The following is an 18,385-nucleotide window of genomic DNA, read 5'->3' on the forward strand; positions in this document are numbered from 1 at the left end:
GGCCCTGGATGGCCACGGTGCAGCTGCCTGTCCTGCCAGCACCACCAGCCTCTCCAGCCTGCAGGCTGCCTGTGCCAGGGAGCAGAGGGAGCCCAGGGTGCTGAGCCAGCACAGGGTGGTGGGGTGGGGAGGGATCTGGGGTGCTAGAAATGGCCCAGACAAAACCTTGGGGAGGGCTGGGGGGACCCCAGTGCTCTGGAGGCGGGAAGAGATGCTGCGGTTCTAGGGGCAGAGCCCCTGAGCACGGCCTCTTGCTCTGCAGCAGTTACTGAATTCATAAACCCACTCGCCAGTCCTTCAGATCCCGTGTGGTTTTAAAGTGGAACGCGGGATACAGCTTAGATATTACACAGAGTAAGAGGGACAATGTGTTTTAGGGGCCAAAGGTCTTGTAGGCTGATGAGAGAGAGAAATTAAATTGGGCTAGGAAATTTTGGAAGGAGCATTAGGAAATCTCCCTGCTGGGAGGCTGACTGGAGCTGGGAATTGTTCCCCACAGGGAGCTGGGGGGAAGCAACATCACCGAGAGCATTTACAACCAGAACGCCTCTGGTAGGGGCTGATCCTGCGCTGGCAGGGAGGGAGATTGTGCTGGAACTGGGTTTTGGATAAGTCACACCAACAATTATCCTGGCGGGAAGGTGGGTTGCAGCCGAATGCCCTGGAGATACCAGCTGGAGGCAGGGGAATAGCTCGGAGTGTGCCTGTGGCAGCGCAGTCCCTGCCAGGAGGACACTCTGGCTGTGCTGGCAGACCAAATCCTGCTCTCTTGTTCGTGAGATGGGGCTGGGAACAGAGCAGGAGCCACTGCCAGCACGGCGGGGCTCCTCGGCCCTCCAGGGGTGCTGAGGTCTGGCCATACGGGCAGTGGGAAATGGGTTAATCCCTTGTGCCCCAGGGATTGTCCATCCTTCCTGCCACGGCCTCACACCCTGACACCCTCGGGAGCCGGGCACCCTGCAGCCCACCCAGCACAGGAGCCGACCCCCCCCTTGCAGCCGCCAAGGGCCATCTCAGCTCCTCGCAGGGCGCATCCCAGCCGACCCTGCAGGAGCGAGGAGGTGGAAAGGGTGGCCCGGAGCTGGGACAAGGGGTGTAAACGTGCTCAGCCTTCGAGAGGGAGAGGTTAGTCCTCAACCCAGGAGGATTTCACCCGCTCTGCACACCAAAGCCAGCCCCTTTCCTCACGCCTCCCCCATTCCCGGGCATCCCTCTCTCCGGTGCCACCACCCACACCAAATCAGAGGGCGTCCAGGAGAGGTGTTACCTGCGGGCAGCCCCCGAGGCCACATTGCTGGTGATGAGTGAAGTGGTTTTCCGCAGGCTCTTGCTGACCTCCTCGTGGCTGCGGGGCACGGAGCTGGCGCGGGTGGAGACGAGGAGCCGCTCCTGGTGGTCCTCGCTCCGGCTGCGCCGCAGCCGGTTGCTGTGCTGCTCGCTCTTGGAGCGGCAGAGCTTGCTGATCAGGCTCTGCGACACCACCTCGTCAAACCGCTGCCGGTGCTTCTTGGGGATGAAAATCCTGGGAAAAACGAGACAAGGGAGGGGAGTGAGGAGCAGGGCCAAGGCAGCTGTGGCCCAGAACTCCGGATCCAGCCATACCTGGAAAGGAAAGATCAGAGCAGCCCCAGCCCTTTGTGCTCTGTTGGCCTCAGTCCTCCCAGAGCTGCAAATGCCAGGGATGCTGGGGACACCGGGGATGCTGGGGACACCAGGGATGCTGGGGACACCAGGGATGCTGGGGACACCGGCTGCATCTCTTGCCCCGTCCCATGCATGGCTCCATCAGGCTGTCGGACCCCTCCACAGCGCTGACAGAGACTGATTTAAAGAGCTCAGTTCCTCCTCACACGTCTTGTCCTGGACCCCTTCAGCTGCTGGTCACACCAGTGACAAGGTTCAGCTTGAGTCCCAGATTAATGCCCCCCCGCCCCCCATGCCGACAGCAAGGGAACCGGCTGGGCAGGGGAGGCCGCTTGCCTCCACGGTGCCCGTCCCATGGCAACCCTGCTCCTTGCTGCGTGGTACCCATGCCCAGGGGTCCCAGTGTGCAAGTACCGCCCGTGTGGCCGGTGCCAAACTGCCTCCTCCAGACCTGCTTCTTCCCCAGCACGTTCTGGGACCCCCAAAACGTTGCTCCTCATCTCCTGCCCAGGCCCCTCTTCTGGAAGCCCTGGACTCCGCTCTCCTCCTACTCAGCTTCTGCCAGCTCCCACCACGGCCAGGCAGGAGCCTCGCACCCCTTGGGAGATGCCGGTGCCATGGGGATGAGGATGGGCACGGTGATGCTGCAGGCAAGGGGACACCACTGGGAACTTGCTCTGTTTCAGGTCCCCTCCCCTCTGCTCTGCCAGCAGCCAAGTGGCCTTTGTGCCCCCCGCAAGGGACCCTCGGAGAATGCACAGCAAGCACAGAGCAGGATCCCGGCAGGGAGCGAAGAGGATGCATCTGCACTGCTCCCACCCCAGCCGTGGGTTCACCCCTGTGACACTGGGAAATGCTTTTTCTTTTCCTTTTCCTTCTGCCATCGCAGCAGCGAGACGCTGACACCTCGCTCACCTGCCCCTGCCCTCCGGTTTGCGCATTTAGGGGCTTCTGGAGGAGCTGTTATCTCCGAGTGTTTCTATAGCAACTCCTCCCTGCACCCACCGGGCTGCCTGTCGCAGCTGCATTTGCTCATTAGACAACACCATCTTGCGAGGTTCATTAGTGCTCTTCACCTCGTGGCGCGCGAGAACGCGCTCCCTACATTAACACCAGCTCCCACACTCGGAGGAGGACGCGAGCGTCACTCCCAAACCGCCCCGGGGACCGCATCTCCCAGGGAACGGGGCACGGACGCAGAGCTGACCTCAGAGGGCCCAGAGCGCCTCGCTCCGAGGGGCTGCACCGCCAGCGCGATGGGGCTGTGGCGAGGGGCGGCTGGAGAGGCTGGGGCTGGCCAGGGGCTCCCGTGGGTCTCCCTCCCTCCCTTGGGCGACTTCACCAAAGGAACCTGAAAGCCAGGGTGAAGCCAGAGAAGAAGGAAGGGGAGGCTTCAAACCCCAAATCTGCCGTGACCAGGACATCTCTGTGTCCCCCCAACAAAAGGCAGAACTCAAGAGCTGACGCTCACGCTGAGTAGGAGCAGACAGGTCGCAAGGCATCCCGAGGCTGACACATGCTCACGCAAAGCATTTGGTGACAATTTAAAACAAGCAACACATTGGTACAATTCACAGTCCATTTGTGATGAAGCAGCAACCCAAAAAGGGTGAAATCATGCTAATAAATAGTTCACCCAGCTGTAAGCAGGGAAGGCGGGCTGCCGCAGCCCCGTGGCAGGGGAGGACGCGGTGCAGCAGCAGCAGCGAGTCCCGGCAGGAACGTCTCTGCCCTGGGCTGGGCTCCCGCCAGGGAAAAGTCCGGGTTCCTTGCAGGCAAAATGAGCACGTTCCCGTTTAAGCTGGCCAAATTAAATTGGCCTTGCTTGTTCCAGCAGGGCTGTCCCACTTTGCACAGCCTGCTGCTTCACCTGCCCAACCTCGGGGCTGGGAAGCGAAGTACGGCTGGCTCGATAACCAGGCACAAGGACATGCTCGAAGGGTTTCACCCTGAATTGGCTCAGTGCTGGAAGTAAACCAGTGTCTTAGCAAGGAGAGGAGCTAAGTGACCGGTAAAAATAACCCCATTAAAGCATGCCAAAGAGTTTCCTTCTGCAACACCCTTTGAGAGAATTTGCAGCGTGACCTCGGGGAGCCCGGGACGGCCCCGTGCCGCAGTGCTGCTGCGGGCAGGATGGCCCGAGCTCCCCGATGCCCTGCGGCTCAGCGGGTGCTGGCCTCCGAACGGTGTGTGCCCCGGTCTGGTCCTTAACGAGGGACACACCAAAGGCGCTGGTGCCTCAGCCTGTCCTCTGCTCCGGCGCAATGCCACCCCTGCAGCACGCACCGCCGCTGGCACCAGCACCGGTACAGGACGGGGGGTGCCCGGTGCTCAGGGGGAAACTGCAGCTGTTTCTGCAGCGCCCCGTCGTCCCGCGGGACGAGGCTGCCTTTGCCTTCGGCGGGGAGCTCGGAGGCACCCACCCTGTTTGCAGAGGTCAGCCTGGGACCAGGGGCAGCCCCCCCCGTATCCCAGCAGCTCCGCAGGCTGGGAGGTTTGGGAAGCGTGCAGCGCTGACCTGGTGCCTTCAGCTTCCTCTTACTCCTCCCCTCGTGCTCCAGGTCAGCCCTGGCTCTGTTCCCTGTTGGAGAGGGGATGGGAAAGGTGTCCCCAGCCCCGGGCACTGCAGCTCCGGTGCAGGCTGTGCTGAGCACCGGTGCACTCCCTCTCCGAAGCAGCCCGGCCGGGACGGCAGCACGCTGCCAGGGGGTGGGAAACTGCCGGGCAGGAGCCCGTCTGCCAGCAGACCCATCCCCAGCCGCTCGGCTGGGCTCTGGGCCTCACTTCGGCAGAGGATGTTTAGCACATCTCGGTCTTTGTCACGCTCGGTACTTTTAAAACTCGCAGGCGGGTCACTTGCAGCTCACCTCCGGACAGACCGCCCCATTTCTGCAGCCTGCCCTCACCAACAGCTGCCTCCCCCACCAGCCTGGCACCCTGGAAAACCACCTTTCGTGAGTCCTGCGACGGGCGCCGAGCTGGGTGCTGAGACTGGCCAGTGCAGGATGCGTCCCCTCGAGCGGGGCAGCGGTGGTGGCTCCAGCCCCAGCGGGAGAGCGTGAAACCAGCCCCAAGTTTGCTCAGAGCTCACGCTCAGCCAAGGCCAGGAGCGAGGGGTCCCCGGTCCTCGCTCCACCACGGCCCCTGCACCACGCAGCACCCCCAAACCCCCATCCTCGCCCCCCATCCCTTTGCTGGTCTATAGCCACGGAGACAAAGCAGACCCAGATGGGCTCTTCCCGCCTCTCCCCAGCGTCCCCCCCCGCAGTTTTTCACCTGAGCTTTGCTCAACTCCCCCCCAACCGCTCGTGCTGCTGCTGCGGCGGGCGCAGGTTGGTGGCAGGGCTGCACCGGTGCCGGGTCCCCGCAGCTCGGAGAGGCAGAGGGACGTCGCGGGGACGTCTGCCGTGGGGCACGAGGCTTTCCCGGCACCTCCAATGCCACGCGCGCCGCGCGGAGGAGCGGAGCGGAGAGAGACGTACCGAAAATGCCGAGAGAAACTCCGGTCCTTTCCCATTTGTCAGGGCGCGGCGGGAACAAAAGGGAGACGCTTCAGATCCTCATGCAGCTGAGCCTCAGCCTCGGCTCACGCCCACGACGCGGCCGGATCCAACAACCCAACCGTGCGCCAGCCGGTGCCCCCCTGCCACTTGGCACCCCCGCGGTGCGCGGGGACCACGGCCAGATGGGCCGGCTCGCCGGCAAACTCTACCTGGGCTGGGTCCCTGCCTGCCTTCGCCCTCGCCACGCTCTCAGTCCCAGGGCAGAGGTTTACCATCTACCAAGCGCCTCCTTTTTTTATCGGTTGGGCTTCAGCGCCCGCTCTGCCCTCCCTGATCCGGCTCTGCCCCGGCTGGCGGCGGCGGAGCCTCTCGCTTTCCCTAAAAACTGCAGCCGCTGTAATTTCCAGCTGGAACGATCTCGTAACAGAAAGGAGGGCACGGCTCCGCGCCGAACTCCGGGGGGATGCCTCCCTGGTGCTAATTAGTTGACTTCTAAAGTGCTTCTGTTTAAATTACATGCCGCTGTAATGGGTGAGAAACCTTAAAGGCAAACGGCGGCGGGCGGGCGGCTGCTGGGTGCGCAAGTGGAGCCGCCCAGGCTGGACCAGGACCAGGACCAGGACCAGGACCAGAATCGTGGGCCCAAACCTCCCCCCGCCGAGCTGCGGAGCATCGTTTACCCCCAGGGTAACACAGCAGCGCTTTGCATTAGGGATAGAGGAGGAAAAGGAAAAAAAAAAAAATCTTTCATTTAAATAACGCCATCTTTAAACGCAGCGCCCGCGTTTGATGAAGAGGATGTGAAGCTCTCCAGAGCCGCCAACATCAGACGTGATCTCCAGGTAGCAAAGGAAGGAAAAATGAAAAATGCATGGTTTAGCCCCAAAACATCTAGCAAAGACCTGACCTTGAGTCTGCCGGTTATGCAGAAAAACACGTCCCAGGGTGGATTAAAACACTGAGCTACACTTGGATTATGTCTGAACCATGCTGTGCAAACAGCTACCAGTCTGGAAAAGCACTTCTGCCCCGACAGCGTGCCGCAGTGCTAAAACCCACAGGCTTTCGGGAGAGAAAACTCCTGTCTGGCTTTACCCACGTCACAGGACTTCTGCTGATGAACCTGTACGGATTTTTCTCAATCCTAATCTACCTGCGTGCATGGGTAGGGGTGTCGGCAGCCTTGGGCTGGCCTCCAGCCCCGGCAGCACCGACTGCCACGGGGGGACCCAGTGCCTCCGGACCCTCGTGCACGAGCGGGTCTCGCTCCAGCCCGGCAGCGAGCGCAGCCCTGTGGTTTTCATGGGAGCTGTTATCCCATCATCCCCGGTAATGGGAGGCTCCGTAATCACTCATCTGGCTGCAGATGTTTCGCAGATGTGACCATCGTTATCGTTAAATAGGAATTAAGGTGCTTTTCCACCCGAGAGTGCAGACATGGTGGGATGCAGTGGCTGTGCGCCAGGGCCGGGAGCCCCTCGCAGCCCTTCCCTGGCCACCTGACTCATCCCTGGGGACAGCCCAAAACCCCCAGCCCAGGACAGCAGCTTTTTGGGAGGGTCACCCTCTCATGACACATCCCTGCACTGGCCCCAGCAGCAACTGATGCATTATCTGCCCATAAGAACCTCCCCAGAGCAGCACCGCAGCCCGTGCCTGGCTGGCGATCACCTTCCCCATCAGCAGCCGGCGCCCCGGGGTGCTCTTGCCTCTCCCAAACCTGGTGTCCCCGTGCACAAGCCACACTGGGCACCAAGACCCGGTGGCTTTGTCCTTCCCCTGGCAGGGACGGGCAGCCCCACAGCTGCCGGGGACACCGAGACCTTCAGAGAAACCCCCAGAAAGGCTTTTTCTGCAGCTTCCATCCTGCCGGGCATCGCCTGGTGGGTATCGGCGATGGTGGCCGAGTCAGTGGGTGCAAACGGCTGCTTGATGCAGCCCCGGCCTCACGGACGGGTCCCCAGACCCGCTGTGGCACATGCGGGACCCTGCCGGCTGCTGCGTCGGGGAGACACGGGGCGACCAGCAGCTCCCGTGCACCCTGTGCCCCACACCAGCGCTGGGGCGTGGGGACTTGTGTCACCCCCCTCTCTTTTCGGAGCCGCAGAGAGCAGTCACCACGGCCGAGGCGCTGCCCCGGCCTGCTGGGAACACCAGGACAAACGCAGCTTTCCGTGTTTTGTTTAAGATACTGGAAAACTCGGACCAAGTAACCACTTCCCCAAGCAAAAGTCGTGGCTCAGTGGCGGGGGGCAAGCGGGCCAGGCTGATATAAGCTGCATTACAGCCACCTTTCGATTCGCCAGAAGAAATTAATCTCCTAACAGGAGATTTTGCACCGAGGCATTTTGGCCATGACCTATTTGAACTCAGCCAATAAAAAAGGAACTCCGCTCCCAATTGTTTTCACTGGTGGCACATTTTCTTTGCTGCTGCCCTAATTCCCTTTTTTTGGGCAGCTGACCATATGTCGGGCTATCAGATTAGGGATTTTTTTTAAAACGGAGAGCAAACAAGAGCTGCTTTTCCTCCATTGTCGTCCTACCGTCCCCGCGGTTTCACAGCGGGTCTGCCCGGACCGGGGGCAGGAGGACCGTGTCCGCGGGCGGTCTGAAGTGCTGCATCAGGCAGCAGCCAGAGCGATGCGGGTTCGGGGGGGGTCACGCATGGTGCAGGCTGCATCGGCACCCGGGGGGAGACAAAAAGCTCCCCCCAGCCTTGGTGGAGTGGGTACATGAGGGGGGGGACAACTAGCAGGGAAGCAGCACAATCCATAATATATAAATCCTGATGGCTAAAATGAAATTTCTTATCCAGAGACAGTCACAGATGGCTGGAGTATTTTAATACGGGAACATGCCAAGCGATTTTATTGCCATGAAAAACAAGCTGAGACAAATAGATTGTGTTTGGAGCATTATTAAAATGAACTCGGTGGCATTTCTCCTCTAATAAGGGAACCCCTGGTGGGCAGTGATTTTATCTTCATCAGGGATCAAAAGTGACTGCAATCAGAGCGGCGCTCGCCTTGGCCCAGCCACCGCAGGCCAACAGCTTCGGCTTGGGTTTTCCCCCAGGAGCAGGGGCCGTTCGGGAAGCAAACAGACCGTAATCAAAGCAGCAAAGTCACAAACTACCCCTAACCACTCTCCCTGCAGCAGAGTGAAGCACAACATGACCTAAAGGAGATCCATGACAACTTATAGCAGTCTAACCAGCCCGAGAGTTATCACCTAACGAATAAACGCGGCCAGGGCGAGAGGGTGGGTGTGCTCCAGAGCACACACGCATCCCACGGTCCAAATCCAGGTTAACGGGACGATGTCCGTGTCAGCACCAGCGCCGGTGTTCCATGCACCAGCCTTTGCAACGCGGCAGGTCAGCGGGGAGGAGGGGACCTGCGTTTCCATCGCTCCCCAACTCTCCCGCAAACGGACGTTTCAAACCTAAACGCCGCCGCCGGGAGCTGGCGCAACGCTGGGGGAGCGCACGGGGCGAAGGGAGACGGCAGCCGGTACGTGGCGGTGGGCGAGCGGTAACCCCTGTGCAGCGCGGGTGGGGATCCCCCTGTGCCCCTCGGCTCCGAGGGCGACTTTGCCCCCCGCAGCGCCCTGGGAAAGCAGGGTGGCCGTTGCGACGGCGCTGCAGAGCCCTCGGGTGCAGAGCTGGCACCGTTCCTCTGCCGGATTCGCAGCTCTGCCCTGGTTTGAAAACAGCTCCGAAATAAGAGCAGTGCCGAGAGGCGCGCGCCCCTGGGACCCCGACCTGCCCGAAATAACCCGCTCCCCTCCCCACGCCGGTGCGAGGCACACGCAGCCCCTGCACGCGCGCTCGGCGCGGCTGCGGCCGTGGGTGGCAGAGGAGACAAACCCCGCAGCTCCCCCGGGGCTAGAGCCAGGCTTTGGCGGGCGCAGGTGATGGAGTAACACAAAACAAGAGATTTCCCTCTCCCCGGCTGAGCCGCGGTGCCCGCGGAGTCCCTGACAAGAGCAGCTCGGATGCAACACGGATGCTAAGAGTTAATTAACTTTTAGCACAGCTCGCTTTTGCGGTGCGGCGGGTTGCTAGATTCGAGAATTAAGCTGGTTTAAACCCGCTCCCTTCCCAGCCCCCTCGGCTCCCAGGAAAGGTCCGTTCGTTACTCACCCGAGACAGCTCATCTTTCCCCCTCGCTGCCGTATTTCATCATTCTCGAGCCGAACTACAGTTGTGCACTTTTACTACACACACCAGCCATATGGGCAGGGGATGGGAGTGGGGAGGAATCGGCACAGCACGTGCGTTATCCCTGCTATCCACAACCAAACGGATGAAGAAAATGTCAGCAAATTAAAATCTGCAGGAGCTTAATTCTGGGCGAATGGGATGAAATCCATTTGAGCTAAAAAAGAAAGAAAGGAAAAAAAAAAAACCCACAACACTGAAAAAAAAAAGCCCAGCTAGAGGACAGAGGAGAGGAGAGGGTGTCTGCAGCCCCCGGTGGATCCGTGTGCTGAGTCGGGGGGTCTTGGGTTACGCTGCGCCGCGGCACCTTGCAGGGAGCACGTTAAAGCCCGGGGGAAGCCTGGGGAGGGGACGGGCAGGGGACGGGCAGGGGAGGGAGGACAGCCGGCAGCAGCAACGGCCCGAAAATAAACACAGCTGGTGCAGAGGGAAGATCCAATCAGGCCAGCGCGAGGGTCAGCGGCAGACGGGGACGTACCGGCCACCCGGCTCCGCGTGGCAGCGGCCACATGGTCACCCATGGCAGGCCACCGCCACGGACCCCGCGGCAGGGCTCGGCCAGCCTGCCAGGGCCTGGGGCTGCCGGCGAGTGTTGGGGACCCTTGGTGGCAGCACCATGCCCAGCATCCCTCCCCAGGCCCTGGCCGACGGGCACCGCCGTCGCTGGAGGGCAGGGGCTTGTCGCAGCCCCTCCGGGGGCTCCTCTCGGCAGCTCTCCTCCAGGCTTCGCAGGGCGGGAGGCACGGGCGAGTTTGGGGTGTGCGGGGCTGTCCCCCGCGTCGCGGGTGGAAACAGCCCCCAGAGAGCCGGGCACAGCCTCGCAGGGACACCCGGCCTGGCTGGTGGGTACCCGCGGGGTCCCGAGCCCGTCCTCGCACGGCTCCACGTGCCGGCAGGGGTGGTCCCGCAGGACGAGCCCCAGGACGTTCACTGGATCAGCTCAGACGGGCTCCGTTCACCCGAATTGCACCAACACACCCCGCTGCCCAGGGGTGGCTGCCCAGGGACAGTGACACAGCCGCACCGGCACCCCACCTCCGGAGCCAGGACCCTCCTTGCACGAATCCCCCGCACAGCCCTTGCCCAGTCCCGGGGTGCTGGCTTGGGGCGCGGACCCCAGACCCCTCCTCAGTCCGCGACAGACTGAACCGGCTCGATCCATGTGGGAATCACCCACACGGATTCACGGCACCCCCTAAACCCGGAGCACCTGGGAGCCGCTCACCACCTTTCAGCGAGTTATTAAAAGCATTTAAAGCTCTTGCTCGGCAGCAAACCCATCGGCTGGGAGACCCCGGGATAAGCAGCTGGTGTCCCACATGGCAGCGCACACGGAGCTGCCCCCTCCTCCCCAGCACCCCCGCAGCTGGGAAACCTGGTCTCCAAAGCACCTTTTTTATTTTTTTTTTATTTTTCTTGACTTCATTTCATTAAGATTAGACAGTAAATCTTTTCCCTAAGCTAAATATTTCATTTCCATTAAACCAAGATTAGCTGCCTGATTGATGGCGTCTCTTGGCCCAGCCCCGGCGTCGACCTTTCACACGGGGGCACGGGGTGGCCGCGGGGTTTGACTCTGTTGTCGGGGGGGGGGGGGCATAACGTGGCGCTGCCCCACGGCACCACGGGGCTGGGCACAGGGTGAGTTCTGCACCAGGCGGGCGGGACGGCGGCACCGGGTCTGGCCACGCTCTCCTCTGCTGACATGGGGGTCGCTGGGATGGGGATGCCCTGGGGGAACCTGCTGTGCCCCTCGCAGGGGGGCTTGGGTCTGGAGGAAAATTTGGACACTTATTCAGATCCCCTCTGTGGGGGAAATATTCCCATATAAGTCCCCAGGGATGAAGACAAAGGGGGTCTCCGAGGTGTTCGAGGCATTTCCATGGATCTTGCTGGGAAAATATTTTTGTGTGTGTATTTTTTGTACAAAAAGATTTTGTATTTGTATAGATGGTGGGGTTTTGCTGGGTTTTTTTGACTGGGACTAGTTTGGGGTGATGGCTCAGGCAGGGCTCAGTGCTGTTGGTTCCAGCCGTTTGCAGGTCGGGTCCCGCCAGGATGTTTCGGGGGGACAGGACAGCCCGGACGTGCGCACCCGGACAAGGCGGCTGCCGGGGAGCTGCCGGTGCCCTCCGCACCCTGGCTCCACAGGGGTCTCTGCCCGTCCCCGCTCAGGTATGGGGGGCCCCGTACAGCACGTACAGCCACGGCAGAGCAGGGGGATGGTGCACGGCAAGGGCCACCGACCCGCTCTCCCCATCCTCCCCACCGCCGGCTCGCAGCAGAGACCCCGGCACGGGGACGTTGTTATGGTAACGGTAATATCTTGCAATTCCACTGATTAAAGCAGGAATTGGAAAGCCGGACCCGGAGCAGGGCCAGATGGAGACCTGATTCCCTAATGGCCGTCATCTCAGCCTGGCCGTAATCCCCGCCACGTGTCCATGCACCGGCGCCGTCCCGCCGTGCCGCCCCACGCCGCAAGAAGAGCAGCGGAGCAGCCACACTGGCTGCACGTCTGTGGCACAACCGCTCTGCCGGGGGGTCGAGAGAGGTGCCAGGGACCCTGAGCCCAAGTGGAGCATTGCCACAGCATCCCGGGATGCGTGGCCACAGCCCCGGTACCCCAGGATGCTGCGAGCGGTGCTGGCCTGGAGGCAGCCTGTGGCCCCGAGAGAGACCCCCGTGCCCCCAGCCGCCCCTGCTGCCGGAGCTGCTGGCAGCCCTGGCCAACCCCTCGCCCGCCGCCAGCTCTCGCTTTGCAGAGCTCGGTTTATTTTCCGGCCAGGCTCTTGGAGAATCTCCAGCCGTTCCGCAGCTAATCCCATCTCCCTTCGAAACGGCAGCCAGAAACGGGAGCCACGTCCCGTGCTGCAAGTGGAGGCTCCACAGGGCTGGTGGCCACCGCACCGTGCAGGGACGGGGACGGCCAGGAGTCGGCACGGTGCAGGTGCCCCCCTCCCACCCGGGGCGGGACAGCCCCGCAGGCTGGCGAACACCGGGATGCCGGGCTGAGACCCCACCAAGTTCGGCTGCCCCTTGGAAAGGGGGTTGGGATCTTCCCCCCGGGACCCTCCCGACCCATGCCTGCGCCGCTCAGCCCTGCGCGCTCGCCGCCCACGGGCGGATGGATGCCCGTGGATTAACGACCAGCGCGGCAGCGCGGAGGTTACCGGCGCCCTGTACCTGATGTTGTCAATCAGATGCCGGTGGGACTCCTGGGTGAGCACCATGCAGAGGGCGTAGGCCAAGTACTCCACCTTCCGCTCTGCCGCGTACTGCTTCAGGACGGTGAACACCTTCTCCTTGACCTCCGGCTGGTCGCCGAGGATGTCATCCACCTGCAGCGGGGGAGCCGGGAAAGAAGAGGGAAGGGGCGTTGAGCAGCGGAGCAGTTAACCGTGCGTACGGAGGCACTGACGGTGCAGAGAACAGGGCTGTCTCATGGCAGCGCCCGGTCAGCCAGCGGAGAGGGAACCCCTGCGGGGAGGAAAGAGAAACTTCAGCCGTCGGCCCATCGCGCAGCACCGCTGGGGCCTCGCACGTGTCCCTCGTGTTGGTGCTCCCCAGGTTATAAATATTGCACCCGAACAGTGGCCCCAAACCCTGAAACGCTGCTGGGTGGCTCTGGCACGGCTGGGCTGGGACCCGGCGGATCCGTCTGGAGTCTCCCCAACAGAGGACACCGCGATGGGCTTTTGGGGGTATTTCAGCCTCTCTGACGACACCTCGATCCTGCCGGGCGGCGCTGCCCTGCCGTGAGCGCCGGGAGGCTGCAGGGGAGTGGGGAGAGGGAGCGTGGACGTGAGCACCGGGCCTGGGAAGAGCATCGGCACCTTCCAGCCATCCTCTCCATCGGTGACAGCCATGACAGGCAGACTAATTAGCTAATTAGCATCCAGCCAATGACCCTGCATGGGACCCTCCACCTATTAGCCTGTTCCTAGGCCAAGGGGCTATCCCATGCCCCGGGGCTGTGCTGGGCAGTGGGTGCTGCTGCCTCGCCTGCAGCCTGGCTGGGCGCAGCAGACGCGTGGGATGCGGAAAACTCCCCGTGAGCTCCCTGCGGCCCCTCCGTGCGGGTCCAGGTGCTGCTGGGCTGGCGCAGCCACCCCACGAGCGCCGCGGGGGCTCCCGGCAGCAGCAGCGCTTCAAGGTCACCAAATCTGGGGCAGCCGAGGCAGTTGCGTCCCCCGGCGCAGACTCGCGTGCTTTTCGGTCCCAAGGTCCAGCACAGAAATGACAAGGACCATCCTGGTGGGCTGAATCCCAGGATGCTGCCGGGAAATTTTTGCCTGGGCTGAGACCGCAGGGCTTGGCGGGTGGGAATGGGGGGGGGGTGCTGCCACCCCTCGTGTCAGTGCAGTCCCCAGCATGTCCCTGAGCGTGCAGGGGACAAGAGATGTTGAGCAGGAACCGAGCCCCTGAGCCTCTCCATCGCTTTTGGCGATTACCCCAGGCTGCCGGGACGCTCGGCTGGCACAGCCCCGCTCCAGCCCTGGCCCCGCTGCCACTGCTCTGGCTGCCACGTCACCGCAATTCAGACAGGGGCTCTGCCGAACGAATGAGGGTGGGAAAAGCCTCGGTACCTCAGGCTCGCGAGTGACCTGCGGGCACGAAACGCAACCCACCGGCACCCTCTGACCTTCCAGCCTCACAGCCCTGGCGCCAGCAGCACCCACCAGAGCTGAGCTCCCGGGTAAACGGGGGGGAAAAGCGCCCCGCTGGGGTTTATTATGTTCTGCGTCATGTAAAAAAAAATGAAGCCACTTAAAACATCTGCACCATTAACTCCCTCTAGAGAGGCTTTTGCCAGCCGAGCTGCGCTCCAGCGCCCAGGAGCCAGCGGCACGCGTGCTCCGCAAGCCTGCTTCTGCCCGGGGCCATCGTGGGCGGCTTTGGTGGGCAGGGAGGGGAAGGGAAGGGAAGGGAGATGGCAGAGGTGCTGCTGAGGGAGCTCGCAGCATCGCGACCAGCTTCAAAAGCGCTCTCCTGTGACCCTCCGGGAAACGTTTACTTGGTTTAATGCGACTTCTCGAGATGGAGGCAGCGTGGAACAACCTCTCATCCTCCTGTTAATCTCCTGTAATCAGCAGGTATCTGTTTCACACGCGATGCTCTGCCTTATGAATCCCAACCTCAGCGCGTGTTTGTGAATCTTTAATGCAGAAGCTGACTGAGGGGATTCGGTTGATACCCACGGATCTCCTTATGAATGTCTTGTTCCTTTATTAACTCGGGATCAAAAAAACCACAAGCCTGGTTATTTTCATAACAGTATTTTAAAAGGCTACTTTGAAATGGAAATTAGAAAGATTAAAAAAACAACCATGATCTAATTCATAATTAGCACCAGGCGATATGTTTGGTAAACTACCCACCAGGCAGCCTTCAGGAACACAGTGAAGATGTAATCACATCCATGTTTTCCCTCTGCAGCAAAATAAGAGCTAAAATGTCTGCGGGATGGCATGCTCAAACTTTGAAGGGATGCCCAGACACGCAGGAGGGCGGGATCTGCCCCCCCTTGGGTTTCCACACGCTCTCGTAGTGCAAAGGAATAAGTACTTGGGGTCACCGCTCAGAGGATCTCCAAGTTCTTTGCAGCATCCATCCGTTCTCCCGAGGATTGTTGAAATACAGGTAATGACCAGACCCTCCTCTTGGGCACTGAAGCCCCAAATCTGCACACCAGCCCTGTGACCGGGCCAGGAGCATCCCCCCATCCAAGCGTGCCGCAAAGGCTGAACGTGGGAGTCTCCAAACGGCTCAGCGCAGGGGCTGCCCTGCTGCTCTGCCCCTCCGGCAGGGGGGTTGCACTGGGTGATCTGCCGAGGTCCCTTCCAACCCCTGGCATTCTGTGATTCCGCCCTGAGCCCCGGCCGCTCGCCCCACACCCCGGCCTTACCTTTTGGCTGAATTCCTGCGCTTTCTGCTTCCTCTCCTGGCGCACGGCGTCGGCGCTGGGGAGGGGGTCCCACGTGCCGGCCCCACGCCGCGGCCGCAGCAGCCCCAGCCGCAGGGACCGCCCGTGGCAGGACCCCACCAGAGCGGCCGCCGCCTCCTGCCCCATCACCGGCGTCCCATTGACTTCCAGCACGTAATCCCCCGGCTCGATCCCGCGGGCAGCAGCGGGCGACCCCGGGCTGACGCTGGCCACTCGCGGGGGGCTGCCGCTCGCCAGCTCCAAGCCGAAGCATCCCCGGGGACCCGGGGGGATGTCGATGTGCTGCAGGCGGGAGACCACCCCGATGCTGGGGGGCACGTTGCTGCAGCGCCTGGCCAGCCCGAGCAGCGCCTCGCAGCCCAGCGAGGAGACGGGCTGCCCCTCGATCTCCAGCACCTCGTCACCCCGCCGCAGCCCCGCCGCCGCCGCACTGCTGCCCTCCTGCACCCAGAGGATGTAGCACGGACCGGTCCCGCTTATCTTGAACCCAAAGGCCTCGGGCCAGTCCTGGTTGGTCGCCGGCATAGCCGCAACTGGAAAAGAAAGAGGGGAAAGAAGGAGTTGTGATGCGTTTTCCGTCCCTAACATTAGCTCCTGTAGATGCCATGTGGATCCCACCGGGTATGGGGGCTCTAGTCTGTGTTGCACCCTCCACCATGGGAAGAAATGCCGCAAGAGGGACACTTTTCCTCTATATTTAGCTAAAAAAATAGCTTTTATTCTTCTATTGTCAGGCTGCTGGCAGTGCCAGTGCCATTAGCAGTGAGGAACCCGCGTTGGCTGGAAAGGTCGGGGCTACCCCTGGCACCCAGACCGTGGCCTCGCACAGCCCTTGTCTCGGCCGGTGGTGGCACTCACCTAACCCCCCCTGTCCCCAGGAGGTGAGTTTAGGCACCTGCTTGTATTTATTGATCTATCAGAATGATTATTTCATTTCCCTGGCCTGTCACGGTAACGAACGGATCACCCAATGACTTAAGACAGCCTTATTTCAGCCGGCTCTCCTTGATACTCAGTATTTTACAGTTTGCAACTGCAAAATTCCTCCACATCCATTAGAAATTGCCAGATCCAGTCGGCTCTTCTGGGAGTATTTCTTTGTCCCCTCCCTGTCCTGTGTATAGTATTAACCTGATCACAGCATCCTGAAACAGAAAGACGAGGATTCTCAAAAGGACTTTGTTTGTGGTTCATTTGAAGGGTCAGGACTGGCTCCACGGATGATCAAGGAGAAATTGGGCACATCAGCCCTAAACATCTGCAGAAGTCGTCTTTGCCCAAGGTAAGTCGGGCCAGCTGATCTACGCAGCTCACTTGGATGCCCTTTCGACGCCGCTGATGCCAAAATAATTCCTGTGTAGATTTTCTCTGCGTTTGATCTTAGCTGTCTGTGGAGATGCTTTTTACTCCCGTGTTTATTCCAGCTGTGTTACTCGACACACACGTTAAGCACTTACAAAAATGAAATGCAGACATTTCTTCTGCTCCTTTGAGACCTGGGAAGCCTTGGTCAAAACTCAGGAGCACTGCCAGCATCGTTTAATACCCTGTTACAGGCCAGGGAGATGGAAGGAACTCTTCTCATATCCGTTTTCAGCAGAGATAGTACGGACCAGCTTGCTCTGAGAGCAGAATCGTGAGGATGGGCAGGGAATGCAGCATCACTGCAGAGACCGGTATTAATAACCTGCGCCTGCTCTGCTGTTGCAAACAGCTGCTCAAGGCTGTATTACAGAGGGCACTAGAAGTGCCGCCTTCATAAGGAAATATTAAGAAGGACCAAGCAATTTGCTGTCACTAACACTGTAAGTGTCATAATCCTGTCCTCCTTTGTAGAGCAGCGCTGATTAAAATGCTACAAAAAAATCAGGGATATTGTTATTGTTGTTATTTAAAGAGGAAACAAAGCTGTTGCCCATTTAACAGACGTCAAGGACCGGAGGGGAAGTGTCGAGGGCGAAGCGAGGGGCAGGTCTGGCAACAGCGAGACAAAATCCATCTGCGGCCGAACACCAGGGCACCCCCGGGGCTGCAGAGCACAAGCTTTGAAGGCTCCAGCAAGAGCCCAGTAAGCACTGGGACGGCCCCAGCGCCGCCGCTCTGGGCTGAGCTCCACGGCAAAGCTCGGCAGAGCCGCGGCCATCGCCTTGCCGCGGGGAGCTGCGTCACCCCCTTCCACCTCCACACCCTGCGGCTCGAGCACTTACAGAAGCCTGCGGCCATCCCAGCGAGCCTGGCGGGCTCTCACCGGCGGCGGGTTTGTCCCACTAAGGGGTCGAAGCTTTCTCGATTCTCCTCCATCGCTCCTGGAAGCGCATCCCACCTACCCGACGGGCTCCCAGGGGCATCTCCCCGGCTCCCACGTCCTCGCTGCAGCCCCCCCAGGGTGCGGGGGGGCACAGACCTCACACGTAACGCCCGTCCAGGGTGGGCAAAACGGCTGCTGTGCCGGGGTGCTGGGGCAGAGCCAGGGCAGAGGGCGGCTGCCCCTTCCCGGGCGTCTTACTCGAGCCCCGCGCTCTTCCAGCCGCTCTGAGTCAGCACCAGGCACGCAGGAAGGTCTTTCTTGCCTTTTCCTTTCCTCATTAACTTCATTTCCAGCGCAAAGAGAAGCGTGGACAGACTAATTGTCACGCTGGTCGTGGCTGAGTCTGGTGCTGACCTGGGCCAGCAGGTCTGGGGGGAATTAGGAGCTGGAAGGAGGTAAAACAGATTAGCGCCCGTGGAGGGAAATCCTTTACCCACGGGGCAAATCCGAAGCGCCAGCGCTTTGCAAAGCAGCGGGGACGCAGCCAAAGCCGCTCCCCAGCGGGAGCTGGTCGTGCTGAGACCCCCCCTGGCCCCGCCGGCGGCGACTTGAGTGGGACACCGGAGATTTGGGGAGCACGCGCCTGCCTGACACCGGGCGGTTTGCTGCAGGGCTTTGGGGGTCCGGACCGACTTCTCCGGGGCTGGCCAGGGGAGCTCTCCCCAGCCAGGCGGGGGAACGGGGGGGGTCCTCGCAGCGGGGAGCGGCTGAGAGCGTGTCACAGCAGAGACCCCCGTGCTGGCACCAACTGTTGGCTAA

At 61.2% G+C, this 18,385-nt stretch overlaps 1 protein-coding gene across 1 annotated transcript in view; it reads right to left on the bottom strand.

Moving 5' to 3' along the window:
* The window catches only part of GRID2IP (Grid2 interacting protein), a 37,406-nt gene extending 21,563 nt beyond the window's left edge, over positions 1-15,843 (bottom strand). Inside the window, exons 1-3 of the mRNA XM_086473085.1 lie at positions 15,280-15,843; positions 12,558-12,712; positions 1,268-1,522 (exon numbers count right to left, since the gene is read on the bottom strand). Coding sequence (XP_086329211.1) covers positions 1,268-1,522; positions 12,558-12,712; positions 15,280-15,843 — 974 coding nt within the window. The remainder of the gene's footprint in view (positions 1-1,267; positions 1,523-12,557; positions 12,713-15,279) is intronic.
* Between the last annotated feature and the right edge of the window lie 2,542 nt (positions 15,844-18,385).

The sequence above is a fragment of the Leptosomus discolor genome, chromosome 14, assembly GCF_034619465.1.
Source record: "Leptosomus discolor isolate bLepDis1 chromosome 14, bLepDis1.hap2, whole genome shotgun sequence".
NCBI classification, from domain to species: domain Eukaryota; kingdom Metazoa; phylum Chordata; class Aves; order Leptosomiformes; family Leptosomidae; genus Leptosomus; species Leptosomus discolor.